The sequence below is a fragment of the Apium graveolens genome, chromosome 9, assembly GCF_009905375.1.
Source record: "Apium graveolens cultivar Ventura chromosome 9, ASM990537v1, whole genome shotgun sequence".
In the NCBI taxonomy this organism is placed as follows: domain Eukaryota; kingdom Viridiplantae; phylum Streptophyta; class Magnoliopsida; order Apiales; family Apiaceae; genus Apium; species Apium graveolens.
The window spans coordinates 3,664,996-3,684,171 of NC_133655.1; the positions used below are offsets into that span (position 1 = coordinate 3,664,996).

General features: G+C 34.4%; 2 protein-coding genes across 2 annotated transcripts; one reads left to right on the forward strand and one right to left on the reverse strand.

Annotated features, from left to right (window-relative positions):
• The first annotated feature begins 10,139 nt into the window (after positions 1 to 10,139).
• LOC141687001 (transcription factor bHLH63-like) lies at positions 10,140 to 13,434 on the forward strand. The gene is made up of 7 exons (XM_074492136.1): positions 10,140 to 10,891; positions 10,968 to 11,183; positions 11,452 to 11,586; positions 11,673 to 11,744; positions 11,833 to 12,015; positions 12,102 to 12,204; positions 12,738 to 13,434. Exons 1-7 carry the CDS (start codon positions 10,388 to 10,390, stop codon positions 12,773 to 12,775), a joined length of 1,251 nt encoding a protein of 416 aa, XP_074348237.1. The 5' UTR covers positions 10,140 to 10,387; the 3' UTR covers positions 12,776 to 13,434.
• Positions 13,435 to 13,864: 430 nt separating this feature from the next.
• LOC141687002 (universal stress protein PHOS32-like) lies at positions 13,865 to 15,990 on the reverse strand. Its single transcript, XM_074492137.1, has 5 exons — positions 15,768 to 15,990; positions 15,537 to 15,616; positions 14,947 to 15,065; positions 14,613 to 14,875; positions 13,865 to 14,535 (listed from the first exon to the last, which is right to left on the reverse strand). The coding sequence occupies exons 1-4, from the start codon at positions 15,988 to 15,990 to the stop codon at positions 14,785 to 14,787; spliced, it is 513 nt and encodes a 170-aa protein (XP_074348238.1). The 3' UTR covers positions 13,865 to 14,535; positions 14,613 to 14,784.
• Positions 15,991 to 19,176: the final 3,186 nt, after the last annotated feature.

A 19,176-nucleotide genomic window follows, 5' to 3' on the forward strand; every position in this document is an offset into this window, starting at 1 on the left:
ACTTGCCAATTTGGGCGCCTTTATTAATTATTTTTATTGTAGGAATTTCCCAAAAAATCATCAATCATATAAAAGGGAGCAAATATATGAACATGTTGATTTCTAAATTGTTTATTTTGTGCCCGTTTGGGAAATTTAAAAATAAGTAACTTACGACTTAAAATGAATAAGTGAATTATAAGTGAAAAGTAGAAAAATACTTATAAGTTAAATAAGTGTTTGGATAATTTTACTTATAAGTCAGATTTTTTTTTCTTAAAAGAACTAAAATAAATAATTATTTAATATAATTATATTAATTCTTGAATTTTAAGTTTGGTTAACATTTAAAAATATATATTTTAAAACCGAGGTTAATAAATAAGCGAAAAATCAAAATAAGTTGAGAAAAAATACGTCATTGCTAATATTCAACTTATCAGCTTATAAGTTACAAATTCAACTTATAAGTTGGTTCGACAAACACTCGTTGATAAGCTGTTACGGACTTATAAGTCATAAATAACTTAAAAGTGGGGTGTGGGCCTTTGGAAACAACTTATAGCTTATTAATCCTGGTATATATGTAAATCTAATAGAAATGTTAAGTCCTACTAGCCAGTGGCCCAGTTGCCACCAGCCCTTAATGTGGGTTCATGAATTGGGCCTTAAACAAGCATACATGTTCTTGTTATAGGTAATCACTTTGATCCATAGTCGTTGGAATTAGAAAAATGTTGGCCCATTCTGATTTTTTCTACATATGCGCCCATCCCACTCATAAACAGCCGATTCATACTTGGTGAAATGTTTTACCTATAAAACAATACTCCCTCCGTCCCGCTGGATAGTTACGTACACTGTTTGTATTTCGAGACTTCAATAAACTATAGTTTCATAATATTTTTTCTTAAAATTTTTTTTGAATAAAAGTTTAAACATGAAACTTTTTTTCAGATTTTTTTTTTAAAAAAAAATATTATGGAAGTATACTTTAAACGAGCATTGAAAAACGTGCCGAAAAATAACGTAAACAATACAGTGGGACGGAAAGAGTACAATACTAACTAAATATAGGGTTTGGCTGCTTTTTAATAAGTTGCTTATTTACTTATAAATCGGTAAATACTTATTGACTGTGTTTGTCAATCCAACTTATAAGTCGAATTTGTAACTTATAAGCTGATAAATGAATGTTAGGAACGACATCTTTTTCTCATCTTATTTTGATTTTTTCACTTTTTTATTAAATATATTTATTTACATATCACTTGTAAGTCACTTATTCGTTTTAAATTGTAACTTACTTATTTTAAGATTTCCCATAACATACACACAGTAAAAAGGACATGATTCCGGTGGGAAAAAATTATATGTGATAATAATGAAATTCTTATGTTTTGTTGACAAAGAATGACATTTATACGTGAGAATATTGTTCTGCACCTTTTTTTTAAAATATGCTACAAAACAATTATTCTCACAATTTCCGGACTTTCAATGTTGTTCTATATATTTTTATTGTTCTCGTATTTTCGAGAGCGTGCTGTAATGTAATGAACCCTAAATGAACATTTTTAAAATGTTGAACCAAGTAGGAATGTATATTTTCTTACCGTTCTTTGATTTTTTCGAGAGCGTGACGCAATATAATGAACCCTCGATGAAAATTTTAAAATGTTGAATCAAGTACGAATATATGGATAAACTACATGTGACATATTCCAAAATTACATAATTTCTTAGTTGACTCAAAATAAAAATGATTGAAAATGGTGTTTTGACAAGACCAAATGCTAGTGCATTGGATCATTTCAAGATCTCGCAGGCTCTGGAATAATTCACAAGGTCAGGTACGTTACTAAAGTTACATTATACCTATCTGCATTATTTGTAGACATACACATGAAGGTACATGAAATAATAGGACCCTCTATCAAATATTTGATCTTGTACCCTTCTAGCATAGTACTCCGGATGATATGTAACATTGTTTAAATTATAACCGGTCTGTTTAATCGTACGATTGAACAAACCGGACATGCCAGATAGTTAGACAAATCCTGAGACCCTTTCTAAACCGAAGTCTAATACTAACGACTTATCTAAAAGATTGAGGTGTTAGATGGAGTTGGAACTGTAACACAATTCTTGTTTTGTCAATAAAATGGATAATAATAAGTAATGAATTGCAATGTGACACTTGAACACTTGGGCATGTTTATTGTTTGGGTTTTGGCCTAGCTGTAGTGTGATAATGTTTTTATACATGAAAACATTAAAACTAGTGTAATTAATTTATGGTTCATGTCTTCAGTGACATGGTAAGTAAGGTGTCTTAGATTTATATTATATGTGGTCATTGTGTTCCTGGCATCTTCTGATCATGAAATTACTATTTATAAATTTCAGTCTTGGATGAGGCTCAACTTATCACTAATTCGGAGTGAGCGAGAATCCAATCGAGAACCACATAGGCTAAAATCTTTATATATGTTACTCGGACTCTTTAATTTACCTTCAAGTATTTGTGCGGACACTCGACATTCGAACAGGACACTCAGATTTAGACACTTATTTTAGGCCAAAAACATGTATATTTTTCAAAAAGTTACCGAGTCCGATACTCGGACACGTGTCCATGTCGGGCACTTCTAGTCGAGTCCGAGTAACCAGGTATTTATTACTTGAGTTGTCTCATCGCGCTACTTTACAAAAATTTAGATACACACTGGACCTGATTTAATATTTGCATTTCTGGGATTCTATCATCTGATAACAAGAATGAAAGGGTGAATGCATGATTCTATAATGTACCTAAAAAAGATTGTGGGGTATAATTATAAACATAATGCAAGATAGATAGATACAAATTTGTTGGAATACATGCTAAGCATGAGTTGGGAAATGGTAGGTATTGAATAAAACTTTATGAACAAAAGAATTGGGACATGCCCATATGGCCTAGCTAGTGGAATTCAGTACAAATCTTCCTAACACTCCCCTAGCCTTTTAGTCTTATTGTACAAATTCAAATATAAAATTATGAATCAACAAGCAAATACACAAATTAGTCATATAAAGCTTTAACTTTGCATCTTCACATCTTTTTTTCTTCATCTAGTTATGCATCTACAGACTAAAGTTGTGTTATCTTATTTACAATCTTTTGTCTTTCCTAGTCACTAGTCACTTCTTTAATTCTTATTGATAATTTGATACATATATATATATATATATATATATATTTGTACTATTGCAGAGCATTATAAACTTCTCGTGTTATTGTGTTTTCATCTATTGAGCAAGTCCAACAACGTCCTAGTATAAATCGTGTAAAAATTGGTTGGTTGGTTGAGACCCTCGACAGTTTGTAAAGGAAACGAGGGTGATATTGTTGGATCTAAGGTCTCAACTTTTTATGGAAATGCTATGACATTGCTAGAGTATAGCTCATATAGCTAATACATTGGACTTGTTATAAGCATGGAATTTTTAAAATTTTGTTGCTTTTGAAAATCTATATCATGAATAGTATTGGAACCAAAATAGTTTAGGGGGAGAGTCTGATACATTACTTTCAACTCCATATTTGGTTTATATTCTTGTCTCCAAAATGGCCCTACAAATCTATACAAAATAATTTGCAAGTTTTTTTATTGGCAAATAAACTAGGCCCAGGTATTCCCTGGCCAAAGGATGAGTCTCCATTCTGAAAACTTCCATTATCCGCGTGTGACCTCGATACCAATTAGCAACGAGACGTGTCGATTTTAGTTGTCCTAAATTCGACTAATCATTCTAGTCCTAGTGCATTAAAACATTTAAAACTTCCGGTATCCGTGTGTGACCTCGATACCAATTAGCAACGAGACGTGTCGATTTTAGTTGTCCTAAATTCGACTAATCATTATAGTCCTAGTGTATTAAAACATTTAAAACTTCTGGTATCCGTGTGTGACCTCGATACCAATTAGCAACGAGACGTGTCATTTTAGTTATCCTAAATTCGACTAATCATTCTAGTCCTAGTGTATTAAAACACTTAAAACTTCTGGTATCCGTGTGTGACCTCGATACCAATTAGCAACGAGACAGTGTCGATTTTAGTTGTCCTAAATTCGACTAATCATTCTAGTCCTAGTGCATTAAAAACTGAAAACTTCCGGTATTCGTGTGTGACCTCGATACCAGTTAGCAACGATGTGTCGATTTTACTTGTCCTAAATTCGACTAATCAAAGGTTAATGGACGAAATGTGCTTAAATGTAACAGCAAATTTGACCTGAATCTTATTATAAGTTGTTCTAAATCAACCAACTACTGTAACAAGTTATGCAGATGAAAAATCTTAGATTTGTTCGAGTTCAGAGTCTGAAAATGAAAATGCTGAAATCATCCTCGTAACGATTGGTGATCTGTACACCATACTTGTACCAACTCCAGAAACTCACGCACAAATTTATTCCTTTAAGAAGACTAAACATGGTAATGCAGAGAGTAGAACTTAAGTTACAATGAAAATCATACAATACATTATGCAATCATTGCCTCTGCTACTGACTCGCGGCTGTAACAAGAACCATTATGTACTAGATTCTATCAAACAATAACTTCAAAGTAAAGAAAAACAATACTATAAACTACATAGGATATGTGTATTATATGAAATTGAATTCGGTTAACGAGAATCGGATTGAAATTCTAGTACATTAAGGTTCTACAATCTCATTCCAATCACGTTAACCAGATTCAAATCTCATAATTTAAAAGGTCTCGTACACGTGTGTTTTAACACATGGAGATGGTCATGAGTTAGCGATTGATGCACCGTACCATAATGTGAATATTTTTCGCGTTACGTACAAAAATGAGCCCCTCCACATCAAAAACCCTCCCTCATGTATGCACACCAAAAACCTTACTGTACAGGCACCGCAAAAACTTTTCGCGGTATGATATGCTGCAAGAACCGCTTGCTTCTGAACGGGTCTTGTGTTAATGGTATATATTATTAGCTCTGGTCAAATGTGCATGACAATGTACATTTGCTGGGGAAAGAAAGATCGAGTTTGGGAAGTAGGAGTCATAAATTTGGTGACCAAAAATGTTGACTGAATAGGAGTGACATTCTTTAAAATATAATTGGGCTAATAATATCTAACAAAGAGAATTCATCAGCAACAGGAACTGCAGAGAAACTAGCCAACAGATTATAATTGTGTGATGCAACATGTATCATCACAAGTAACAGATGCAAGTTACTTGCTAAAAGACAGAAAACCAGTCCAGAAAAAAAGTGGTATCCATCCAACTTGCTGTTTCTTTTTTCATTTCCTGTATGCGTAGTCCTGCTATTATTAGTTACTTCCACACGAGTGTTCTCGTCTGTGATCAGTAACCGACTCTAAAACCTTAAGACGTTAGAGGAATTCACAACCGAATCTTTATATTATATACCAATCGCTTAAAAATTGGATAGTCGAGTGATAAAGGTTCATCTCTCGTATCTTTTTCCAGTGACAAGATTACGAGTCAAATAAATGTGTAAAATTTACTCAACCGAGTAAATGTGTAAATAAGTAACTGACTCTAAAACCTTAAGTACTCGTTAGAGAAAGACTTAACTGGATCTTTATATAATATTCTTACAGTTTCGCTTAAAATTGGATAGTCGAGTGATAAAGGTCCATCTCTCGTGTCTTTTCCGGTGACAAGATTACGAGTCAAGTAATCACTAATCACTATAAACATCTAGGACACAAATACTACACTGGATCTGATGCTACAAATTTGATTGGCCACCCATATCTTAACTCCATTATTGTTACATGACTACCATTTTATCCATTATATAGATAGAGATCGAAGATAAGATGAGTTTCTTATTAATACTATAGTTTAAGCAAGAGTGAGTAGGGTTCTTGTATTGCTTGCATTAATTATTAAGTCCCATAGGATCTCCATGGAAGTTTGCACTGCTCCTCCACGAAGTTTCTAGTATTCAGAGCCTGTCAGTTTATCATTATTGAATCCCCCATCTCTTTTCCTCATAAATTCCAAACTAGCTACTACTCTGTTTATAGTTTTAAAATGTGACACTTGTAATACGAATATATTTGTCGTCCAGGTTCTGGGTTCGGATCTCGCTATTTCCGAGATTTCTTAGAATAGATACGTATTTACTCCAAAGTACCAAGTTTTGGGTGACCCGTGTTGGGGCTCAGAATTATAGTAGAATTATAGTACTGGTAGCTATATTATTAAAACCGAAATATTTAAAGTTTGATAAACTGTTGTTTGAGGCGGCAATAGGAATATTATTAACTGTATTATTAAAGCCGAAATATTGAAAGTTTGATAAACTGTTGTTTGAGGCGGCGATAGGAGTACTATTAACTGTATTATTGAAGCCGAAATATTGAAAGTTTGATAAACTATTATTTGAGGCGGCGATAAGAGTACTATTAACTGTATTATTGAAGCTGAAATATTGAAAGTTTGATAAACTGCTGTTTGAGGCGGCGATAGGAGTACTACTAACTGTATTATTGAAGCCGAAATATTGAAAGTTTGATAAACTGCTGTTTGAGGCGGCGATAGGTCTGAGAACTGTTCTCAGACCTTGCTATCGGCCGACCTGCCGCATACTTGCTATAGATAATGGAGAATAAATGAATTGTTATCATAAGTTGGAACTGAACTTTGAATCAAGCAAAGTAGATTAAATGTAGTGTAAGTACATTGCACTTGAACCTCAGCCAACGAGAGATCTAAAGGTGGAAACATCTTTGAAAATAAGGAACGGAGAGGTGGAGTTCAAGAATACGATATAAGATTCTGGTAAGTTCCTTCCCACGCATCTTAACGGACGATTCACATTAAAAAGAATTTTTTTAACGGTGCGATAATAAATAGGTTTTCATATATTCACATTGAAAAATTTATTGTGCACCGTATTATAATAAATACGGTGATATAACACGATACAAAGTTACAAACGCTTGTTGCGGACCAAGATTAAGAGAATAATACAAAGATGATGCTAGTGGGATTGGAGTAGTTTTTCTGTTGATATAAGATAGCCCACAGAGAAAGTGATTGGAAAAAATGGGATCGAGAAAGGCAGGTGGCAATTGCCTTTAGTTAAGTCATGCATTATACTTTTATAAATACATTGAAGTAAGGTAAATTATCCTCATACAACTTGGCGGAAATATATCAGTCGCAATATTTTATCGCGGGCGGTTGTAATTAGGGTTATTAACGAACAGAGTTGTTCACGAATAAGCTCGTCCCGGCTCGGCTCGTTAGTTAACGAGCTCGAGCTCGAACACAATTTTTGTTTGATAAAAAAGCTCGGCTCGGCTCGACTCGATTTGTCAGAAAAAAAAAAAAAACTCGACTTTATTCAATCAAAACTTATCTCGATCGGTTCGCGAACAATCCTAGTCGCAATATCTTATTGCGATATGTGAGTACTATCGTAATTAAGTATTGCAATAGTTGTATCTCATCCAATAATGACGGGGACATCCTTATGTGTTGCTCTGTCTCTATAGTTCTTGGGTGTGTATATGAAGTCATTTTACAAGGGACCCCTTGGTGTTAGGGCTAGTGGAAGTAGACTTCATCCTCACTGGACTTGTTCCCCACTTTGCCTAATTATCTTTCTTTACATGCTTCAAACTTCAAAAACAAAATACACACTTATTACTGTGTAAGCAATGGTCATTGAACAACCAAGTTCAATTGTATGTATTCCCCTGGTATTATCATGTACATACATCTTCAGACAATACATGCATCTACATCCCTGCAGTTAAAACTCTCCAAAAACAATTGAAATTTCTGCGCATATAGTTTAATTTATCAGTAAACCCAATAATTTGGTTGACGACACGATCATGAAAATTTAGTAGAGCTGTTCGCGAACCGGTTCGCGAACAAACTCGAGCTCGACTCGTTAAGGGCTCGGTTCGTTAAGGGCTCGGCAGAAAAAATTAAAACTCGGCTCGGTTCGATCAAAACTCGATTCGACTCGGTTCGTGAACAACTCTAAAATTTAGTGCTTGAATTCGATTTTTGGTACCATAAACACGGATGTGCACGAAAACAAAAGTACATAATCAATTCAATGTCGGATAAGAATTTTTGCCTAGAGTACTTGACACAACACGACACAAAACGACACAACGCCAAACGGAAGTATACAAAATAAATATACTTATTTATTCAAATACAAATGAAATGTTGGTGTAAAATATAATTAATTTTAGAATTGTTCAAAAAAATATGCAAGGCCAAAAATATTTTTACAAAAATACTGTAATTTTTTTAGGTTTTTGCAAAAATACCTTTTATTTGCAAAAATACTATTTTTTTAATTTTTTTTTACAAAAATACGATTTTCTGCAACTTGATTCAACTATATGCAACATTCAACGAGTTTTTGCAATTTCACGCGATCTCGTACAACCTCAAACGCAACCAAAAAAACTCGATTCAACTAGTTACATGTCTGCTTGATTTTAACTGATTTTGGCTGATCTTGTATTTTTACAAAAAAAAATCAAAAAATAGTATAAAAAAAATTAAAAAATGTAATACTTTTGGTAATTTCTCTTATATAAGCTACATAAAAGGATGGACGTGCAAGTGTAGAATCAATTAATAAATAACAATTACATTGTGCAATACAAATAGCAAAAAGAATTTAGTAATTACATAAGAATATATCTATTAATAACCATGAAAAAAACCGAAAGCTCCTATTTACAGAAAGTGGCTATATTTAGAAAGTCTTTTTACTTCCTTAAAATCTGCTGTTCTTCGGCTAAAGTTTTTGTACTCTCAGTATTTCTGATTGGTGCATTCTTGTTCAGTTGCATTTGACGCATCGCTCAGTCCCATAAAATATTTAATCATATTTGGAATTTTTATTATGGACTACTTATTTGTTATCCCAAAATTGATAAAAACTTGAATTTATGACGATTTTTTTTGTTGACAAATATGGCTTATATCCTTACACATGAGTATGTGTTCTCATAAATCTCGGGATGAGCGAAGATCGAACCCAGTCTGGGAGAATAGAGGATAAACTCTTAATCATTTGAGCTATTCAACCGTGCTAGTTTAAAAAAAATTACATGACAGTGATGTACTTCACATTCTGATTTGTGAGCGCATATATATATATATATATATATATATATATTGCAAATTCTATTCAAAATTCTAAAATTCTACATTATTACTAGGGTGTGATAAATAATATTTTACACTTGTTCATTTGAAAATTTGGTTTGTTTAGATAAAAGCCGGCTCGAATTCGTTAAACTCGACTCAGTTTGTTTAACATAATTTTAAATAATATATATTATAAATATTAATATTTAATTTAAATAAACTTAAATTTACAAAGTAACTAAAATTAAAAAAATAATTGAACTCTTCTACAATTTTACCTAGTTCAAATCTGATTCACATTCGGCTGGAATCAAAATGATCGTGATCAAGTTCTTATCTGATTCGCTTACTAACGAGATGATCTTAAATATCATTTTTAAAAAAGCTCAGCTCGATTTATAGTAAAAAATAAAACTCAGTTCGACTATCTTAATTTACAGGCCGTCATCAAGCTAAGCATAAGTAAAGTTAGCTGATATGTGACCACCATGATTTATAAATGCACATTCTTTATCGAAATCGAGATCACCGTCATCAAGCTAAGCATAAGTAAAGCGAGCTGATATATGCCCACCCATGATTTATAAATGCACATCCTTTATTGAAATCGAGATCAAATTATCCTTATTTTGAATGAAAATGAATATAGTTAAATATGTACATAACAATATTTTGATCTGAATGTCAATAAAAATTGTTCATCTATAGCCGAAGGGTGTGCATATATGACCTCCCGTCAAAATCATCTAATCAACTTGCTTTACAACCTTGAGCAAAGATAGGAAGATACATGAAATTAAATGATATGATAAAAAAAATTTAGCTAGTTACCTAGATTGTAAAGCAGCACCCAAACACTATATTCCTCCAACATTTGCACGTGACAGTCACGTCAATACTGGGCCCACAGCCCATGGGCATAAGATATGGTTACATTTCGGCTCTTGGGCCTTGGCTCCCTCTATTTATTCCGGCCTATTCTTTCAAGATTCCGGCACATTTTTATCTCTTTAAAAATCATTTTACACCAAACTCTTTGCTTCTATTATTAATCTCACATTGTTGGTCTTGAGAGGACCTCATGTTAGGAAAACACAAGGCCTAGTCTTTTCTACACTTCCCTTTTTTCGATATCAAAACTGTGACCGTCTTACGAGAACTGTATCCTTATATATAATAAGCGTGAGAGGAGTTATAAGAGTAAAGTTGAAGAAAGATGAATGCATTACCGGACATGCTACACTGCATGAGTTCTGCTGCAAATGTTGAGATGAGTGTTTTCGAAAGACAACAAGCTCGAATGAAGTGGCAACAACACCAAGAAATGAGTTTTTTTGGTGGGAATGAGGTTAACATGTACTCTACACAGGCTCAGGCTCCAGAGTTTGATCAGCTGATGAGTAATGACAGTGGTTTTGCGAGTCTTTTTAACTGCGCGGTGAAGCCTGATCCTGGAATGGACAACGGGTGGCCTGATTACGGCAAGTTTGGTGGAGATAGTGATTTTTTGAGTTATGGATATGGGAATGTGAATGTGAATGAGTTGAGTTGTGCTATTTCCAGGACTATTAGTTGTCCACCAGCAGTGGCTGCTGCTACTGCAGAGCCTTCCGGGGATCATGCTAATGGAAAATTATCGGTGTTTCACGAGAAGATCAGCTCTGGTGTTGGAAGAGTTAGCTTCAAGAAGAGGAAAGCTGATAAGGCCCTTGCTCACAAGGTTGGTTGGTTACAACCAAAACTACATTTTTTTTAAAATTGTCGAAAAATGCTTAATGGTTTATGTATTTGTTTAGGTTATTGAGGATGAATGCATTAAGGAAAAGAAGACTAAAGGAATTGCAGAAGAGGGAGAATCAAAGATCACAACAGAGCAAAACTGTAACACCAGAGAAACATCTAATGACACTTCGAAAGAGAATTCGAAGATTTCTGAGGTTCAGAAGCCTGATTACATTCATGTCAGGGCTCGGCGCGGTCAAGCCACTGACAGCCACAGCTTAGCTGAAAGAGTAAGATTTTAAGACTTCTTAGTTCTGTCTTGGTCTTGGACTTAACTGTTAGGAGTTATCCCACATCGAAGGGAAGATTGCTAGCATATAAGCAGCCAGTTAACTTCAATTAGTATGAGGCATTTTGGGAGTGATCCAAAAACAAACTCGTATGGGTCAGCCCAGAGCGGACAATATCATACTAATGTGGAGTTAGGCCTGCTCAGCAAGCCTAACATTAACATCTCTGATCTCTAACTTATTGATTAAATTTATGCAATTTACGCAGGTAAGACGAGAAAAGATTAGCGAGAGGATGAAATATCTGCAAGACTTGGTGCCTGGATGCAATAAGATCACAGGGAAAGCAGGAATGCTAGATGAAATCATCAATTATGTTCAGTCTCTCCAGAGGCAAGTAGAGGTAAAAATTTCGTGTTTTTTCACTCTATAAAAGTCGTTGTGATGAAAATTCTTAAAAATAATCTAACAAACTTGTTACTACAACAGTTCTTATCCATGAAACTCGCAACTGTCAATCCGCGGATGGATTTCAACATTGACAATCTCTTCGCAAAAGAGGTAAGCAGATAAGAAAGCTGAAAATTGCAGAGAAAGATTAAGTGTTAGTAATTTTTATCAATAAGTCTGTTTTGGTCGATTTTTACAGATGTTTCCAGCTTTTGCATCAAACTTTACGACGACTGGGGTAACATCTGAAATGGCTGGTCCTTCCTACTTACAGTATAATACATTACAACAAGCAGCTAACTCTTCTGATATGACACTGAAGAGAACAATTAGCACGCCTATATCACACACAGAAGCATTAGTCGATTCTTCCTGCTTCAACGTAATTTCTTATAACCTTTCATTACTCACTTCTACAATAGTCCTAGATGTTTCAGTCTTCTGATAAGGATAACTGGTGTGCTGCAGCCAATACAGCCCCTCGGAACCTGGGATGCCGAGTTACAAAACCTATACAATGCTGAATTTCAACAAGGAAGCTCAACAGCATACCAATCTCAACCATTTACAGGTATGAATACCATACTTTCATTTTGATTTTGTCTCTGTTTTAGGTAGCTACATGAGATGAAGGTAGACAAATGACCAATCTAAATGTGGTAACACATGATAGAGAGCACAAAAAACCCACCTATGTTAATGATTTTGCACAATCAAAAGGTCCCCTTTACTTTATTTGAGAAAGTTCTTTAGTTAGTACCTATCATTTTCCCTGTCTTCAACCCAAAATGATAATTGCAAGACAGGAAAAAAAGGATAAAACTACTAGATAACCATAAATTTCCCCATAGTTGGCCATCGGATAATGCAGATATAGATCAAGAACAGCAAGAATATCCGTACATTGACAATTCATCATATGTAATTGTTCTACACACCTATCAGTCTGCTCATGGCTGGTAGTGACATCAATTCAAGCATTTGATCATATGGCACGAGTGAAACTTAAAACTAAAATATCGAGTTCTTGCTTCTTTATTTCTTGATATCATGAATATACATAAAAAACCTCGGTGTTAATCACAAGAACAATGTTGTATGCAGGTTGCATTGACAGCACCAATTTGAAAATGGAGATGTGAACCAACCACAATTCATTAAGGAGTTTGCTACAAATGTCTTTGATCACAATTTTTTTACTACTAGTATATACATGTATAGGCTAGAGCTATATGTAAAGTCATAATATATAAAAAATAGCGATTTCAATAACACTAATCATCAGGCGCAAATATATCATTTCATCAAGTGATGATTTAGATCCTAACACAGGTTGCCAGAAGCTAGATTTTGAAAGGAAACACTTGCCAAAACAAAAAGAATGCAACTTATGAAGTGAACTTTAATGAAACCTATCAAGTCATATTAGGCAAGGGGCAACATTGAACTCGAATAGTTCCATCTGTGGACAGGAAGATAAACAGTAAATGGACACTAAGTGAACAATTATGCATCATCTGTAACAGGATGAATTAATGCTAGAACATTTTGCCCTTGGTATATGTTGGAAGCGAAACAATGACATCCTACCTTCTGGCATTAAATTTATCTGGTTGGTATGCATGTCCCTATCAGCCTTTGAACCATCTAACTTCCATTACAAATTTCCCGAGATGCACAGGTTATAGCGATCAGAGATTAGATTACTATCTAACCCTGTAATAGTCATGCCTATGTCGCAAGAAATGATTTTGTACCTTAAAGAATATCTGGAAATACTCTTAGAATGAAAAAGCTTTTACCAAGTCATTATAATGGTGTCACTAAGGTTGGTATTTGAGAAACACCACTGTTAAAACAATGTGATGCAATCAAACTAAACTAATTTTAGGTATATAAACCAAACAGAATGTCATTAGGTATATCATATATGGGAAGACATTCATATTTGTCGAAGCTGAGCATATGGTATAGAGCAGAAGGTTAGAGGCTTTATTGCTCAGCATTTCAACATTAATATGGTATCTACCCCTATAAATCTTGAATCATCATTTTGCTTATGAGCCTAATGCTAGAAACAGAAACTGATATGTTAGGAAAAAGTGGGAGATACATTCGCTAAGAATTTAAGACACCGAGACAGTATATCCAAAGGCAATTGCAGGCTATTCTGACTGAAGAAGTTGAATTTCTGAAGAAAAAGAAAACCTTATAGATGTTGAATTGTGCCAATGGACTGGATCCTAAAGGTGGCTTTTCCTGTCAATGGATCTTTGCGTTTTCTGGACAAGATCTGCAGCTTGCCTTCATTTTCAAGCTATAAGAATTGGCGATGGGGGCCATGGGGTAGGATAAGGATTCATCCAAGCTTTCATGGCAAGATCTCATGATCCTCTTTGCCTGGTCAGATAGTGGGATATAAGATCCTCCTTCTAGCACCTTAAGATTTTACGAGAACTGATAACTTAAAAGCACTATCTTTTACCTGAGAATTATTCATCAAAATCTAGGGTACTATAAGTTAAATTTATCTTTCATCTTATAGTTACTTTCATATTAGTTTTGTTTCCAAGTCGACTTTAGTTCATCCTGCATATATAAATCTAGAGTGAAGGAAAACAACCTTCTGTTTACTGCTACACCGTGCCAGAATTTAAATGGTGCAATAACAATCATAGGATATCTAGCAGAAACATTTTCATTGAAGTAACCTGGGTGACTGAGGTGATCACTTATATCAGCAAGACCTATAAGGCTACAATTAGCAATGCATAAAAAGGTCGGTACTTACCAGAGGAGAGGTTAGCGAGGTCTTACTAAAGTATGGCTAAGAAAACAAATATTACATCTTACATATTTCTGAAACTAGAACCTGCAAAACTGGGCAGAAGTCTGATATCATCTGCACATATTGCCAGATTATAACAATTAAAATTATATACTTATCAAAAACGAAAATCCATTTTCTACAAAGCAAACCTGATGTTGTCAAGAGACTTAGAAACAACAGTGACATCGATAAAATCCAAATATGTTTCAGAGAAATCGCAGAGTCTTCAGGGAAACTGTTTCGTTCCACCTCCTAAATTCAGCTAAATCATCAATTTTTCTCTGCGTCGTAGCATAGACCGTAGCTTGTGCCTTAAATCAGTTATTCATAAATACATTGTCCAGGGACGATAATAACAGCTGTCGATTTACAGTTGTGGAAACAGTACTCACTCACACTTCCCTGAAATACGCTGAAAACAACCCAAATATTTTAGAAAGACAGATAGATGGGCAAAGATGGAGATAATGATAGGAGAAACACCTTTGAAATAAGCTTCTCCCCCTGGTTCCCATTACCAGAGCTGCGGGCTTTAACCTTTCAACTTCCTTGCATATTGCTTCGCCTGCATCTCCTTGAACAATGCGAGCCTTTGTTTCTACCTATTCATCAACAAGTTACTCACATTTCACATCTAAATATTTGAATATATGAAGTTCACATCTAATTGATCCATAGCTAACAGTAGTTAAAGGCCGAAACTGTATCCCCAAAATTTAGATGCATCACAGAAAATGTATCCCCAAAATTTGGATCTCGCTACAAATAACATTAACATAGAGTTATGCTACAAGATAAAGGTCTCAAATTGGATCCCGCTACAAATGCATTTAGGACAATGCATTTTGTCGAGGGTACTGTCAAGCCAAGTACCACGTAAGGAGGCAAGAGGCGGTTCTCTTTTATATAAAACAAACAAAAATTAGTACGAGCCCTTTTGAAAGATACCAAAATATATGAATATGTGCAAACTTGGCCTAAAGCGAACAATATCATACCAGTATGGAGTTTAAGACTTGATTGCGATTAACAATTTAATATAAAAAGATTCAAGTACTACATAACAGGCTAACCATAGCAACATTCATGGCCTCCACAGCAAGCTTCTCCATACGAGCCTCTGCAGCTGAACACACAACTTCATTCCTCAAACCTAATCAATCAAGAGATCAAGAAAATTACGAAGCCACATTTATGCATTCCCCTAATCATAACAAACGTACATGCAAATTCAAACAATCACACTACACTCACAATTTTATATTTCAAAAAATGTACAAATGTCATTGATCATTAACACGTACTAGAAACAGCATGAACAAGGTGAATAGTATCCGCGAGACGACAAAGATGAACAATGGCCCAATCAAAGGCATATTTGCTAGTAGGACCATGATCAATGGCTATAACAATGTCACGGCCACGGCGCCGTTCTCGGGACTCTCTTGGGAGTTCCGGTTGGCGTTCTATTGGTGGTAGATTCACGTCTGCCCAATTATATTCTACGTCTTCCATTAATGTCTCCATTGTCATTTCCTCTGTTAAAAATGATGTAAATAATTTAAGGTGTTTTTTTTTTGAATAGGAGTGTGTGTTTTTGAAAGGCTTGTTGTCGTTGTATAAGCGAGTTTGGCGCCACCTAGTGGTGATCAAATGACAAATGTGGTAACAAAAGGTAGGCAAATGCAAGAAACTCGAGTTCGACTAGTAAAATATTCGAATTTAGCTCGGTAACAATCGAGTCGAGCTCGAACTCGATCTTTTTGAAATTTTTATCAAGCAAAACTCGATCTTTAAATTACTCGACTCCTAAAATTTGGGAGTCTTATCGAGCCTATGTTGTTTTTAATTTATTTTATTACAAATACATTTTTATAAAAATATTTACTATTTTATTTATATTTTATATATTTAATCAGATTGAACTCGAACTGAACTTATCATATTTAAAATTTTTGATAATATTTATTTAGCAAAAAAAATTGATAATATTTAGTGAAATTTGTTCGAGTTTTCGAGTTAAACTCGAGTCTATCATAAAAATTTTGAGCCAGGTTTCGATTTTTAAATTAAAAGTTTGGTTGAATTTGAGCTTGAGCCAAAATATTTTAATCAATCTCGAGATTTTTTAATTGAGTTCAAGCCGAGTTTGACCGTGTTCGACTAGGCTCGACACAATACTCGCTCGATTACACATCTGCACCTTTTTTTGACGTTAAAAGGGGTTATTAATATATTAAAATATATCACACCTCATCAAAGAGGAAAGTTCAGAGGGCGACAACAAGTCCAATTCAAAGGAAACTCACAAGAATAGGGGTGTGAACGGATCGGTTCGGTTCGGTTTTTACCGAAAACCGTTACCAAACCATATATGTTGGTTCGGTTTGGTTTCTACCTAATAACCGTAACCGAACCGTGCGGAACGGTTTTTTTCGGTTCAGTTAACCATACGTCGGTTTCAGTTTTTTTCGGTTTTTAATTTTAAAAACTAAAATTTTATTATAATTATAAAAAAGAATTACCGTCATTTTACCATTGTATTTAGTCCATCAACTTTATAATCTAGAAATTAAGAAATTAAATTAATTACATAATATATGATGAAACTGAACAACATTCTGGAAAGGTTGTTGATACTGAGGGAATAAACATATAAATGAATAAGGACATGGTAAGAGAAGAGTCAATACAGCAAGTAGCAAGGTACTGGTTTATTTCGACTACTAAGATTATGTATAGTAAATAATTTATTATGAATATTTAATAATATATCATACATAAATAATTCTAATAAATTAATAAATATTATAAGCGGTTCGGTTTTCCGGTTCGGTTTTGAGGGTGAAACTGAAACCGTAACCTAACCGTTATATCAGTTCGGTTCGATTACGGGTTTTTTCGGTTTTTATCGGTTTCGAATTTTTTCGGTGCGATTTTTCGATTTTTCGGCTCGGTTTCGGTTTTTCGATTTTAGTTTGCTCACCCCTACACAAGAATAAGTTTTTTGAGCTATCTAGTGAGCTGTCGCATTACATAGTCTAGGAATAAAATGGAACTTCAAATTAAGTTTAGTTGCAAAAACTCGAATATATTCAACAATTGTACTAACATGTCAAGGAGGAGGGTTTTTCGAGGAAGCAAATGAAACAACTATAATCGAGTCTGATTCAATGAAGGCCAAATGAAAGTTCCTCTCATAAGTAAGGCTGCAAGCTTCAAGAAGGTGGCAATTTCGAACTTCGTATCATGTTCGTATTTATAAACGGATCAATTTTGGATCGAGTCGGGTTCGTATAGTGTTTCGGATCATTTCCGATATCACCGCCCCTACACCTGACATACTCAAAATTTTAACACGAAATTCTCGCGTGGTTATGACCGTTTACAACTTACAGCAAAATTTTGTACCTTTACAGTTGAAAAAGTTATACAGAAATTGTTGATGGACCATGCTTTTCTTTTTCGGAAGGTCCTCGTTTTTTTTTGAAGTAAAAGTACTTGCTTTTATTCCATCGAATCAATAACTAACATATCACGAATACAATCAGGAGGGGTATGCACCCACTTATGAACGCCTGACAAAGAGTGTGTGGCTCGTGCTAACACATGAGCCACTACATTCGCAGGCCTAGCTACATACCCAATTAGCACTTCGTCGTAGTGCTTAAATAATTCCACACATTCCAAGACAATCGAATGAAAATACGTATTTCCTTGAGCACTTATACACGCATCCACAAGGTCTTTCGCATCTGTTTCAAACACACATCTCTTATACCCCAAGTCTTTAACCCATGATTATGCTTCTTTCAATCTGATTGCTTCTACTGTTAGGGATTCGAGCATAAAAACGCAATGGAAAAATAAAATTTTCGAATCTCTACCGCAGGATCCATGTATAATGAACGGATAATTACGGAGAATAGATGTTTTACCTTAAGAAGCTTTACTTTAATGGAAAGATGGAGGTCTTGAATGATCACCACGTAGCCTGTCGCTGGAACGATCTACGCCTTGAAGGTATCCACACGAATGATCGCCCGGAGGATGGGTGTGTACTTGCACGTTCTTTAGGTCGCCTTCTTACTCTCTCTATCTCTCTTCAAACTGCTAGGGTTTATGTTTTATCAAATAAAACGTGTAACCCTAATTCTATTAGAAAGATATATTATATAGGCAAGAGTTAATGGGCCTCCAACCCTAAACTGAATTTTAGAGTTATTATTATTATTAAATTCGAAATTCTAATTATTGTATTATTAAGTCTCACTTAATCATCCAATAACTTAATTTCGGATTTAATATTAAATTCGAATTTCCTATTTATTTAATTAATTAAGTCACACTTAATTAATAACAAATAATTCGAATTACTTACATTTAATTTAAATCCGAATTTAAATTAAATAATTCTCCAATCATTCTTTGTGCGACCCTTTAGGTTATCATTACGTTGACAACAATTTTAAATCTAATTTAAAATCATAAACAATGAGCGGCATCTAGTAATACATCATTGTTACCCAAGTAATAATAATTAAATCGGTGATCAATTAAATATTTCGTGAATAATGTACAATGTAATATAATCCCTTTAGCCTTATATTATAGATCAAACTCGAGGCATGCATTGTGTCATCCTCTGTTAACGTTCAATCCTTCTTTCCTTGATCAATGAATAAACTATTAAATAAATCAGTATTTGAGCAC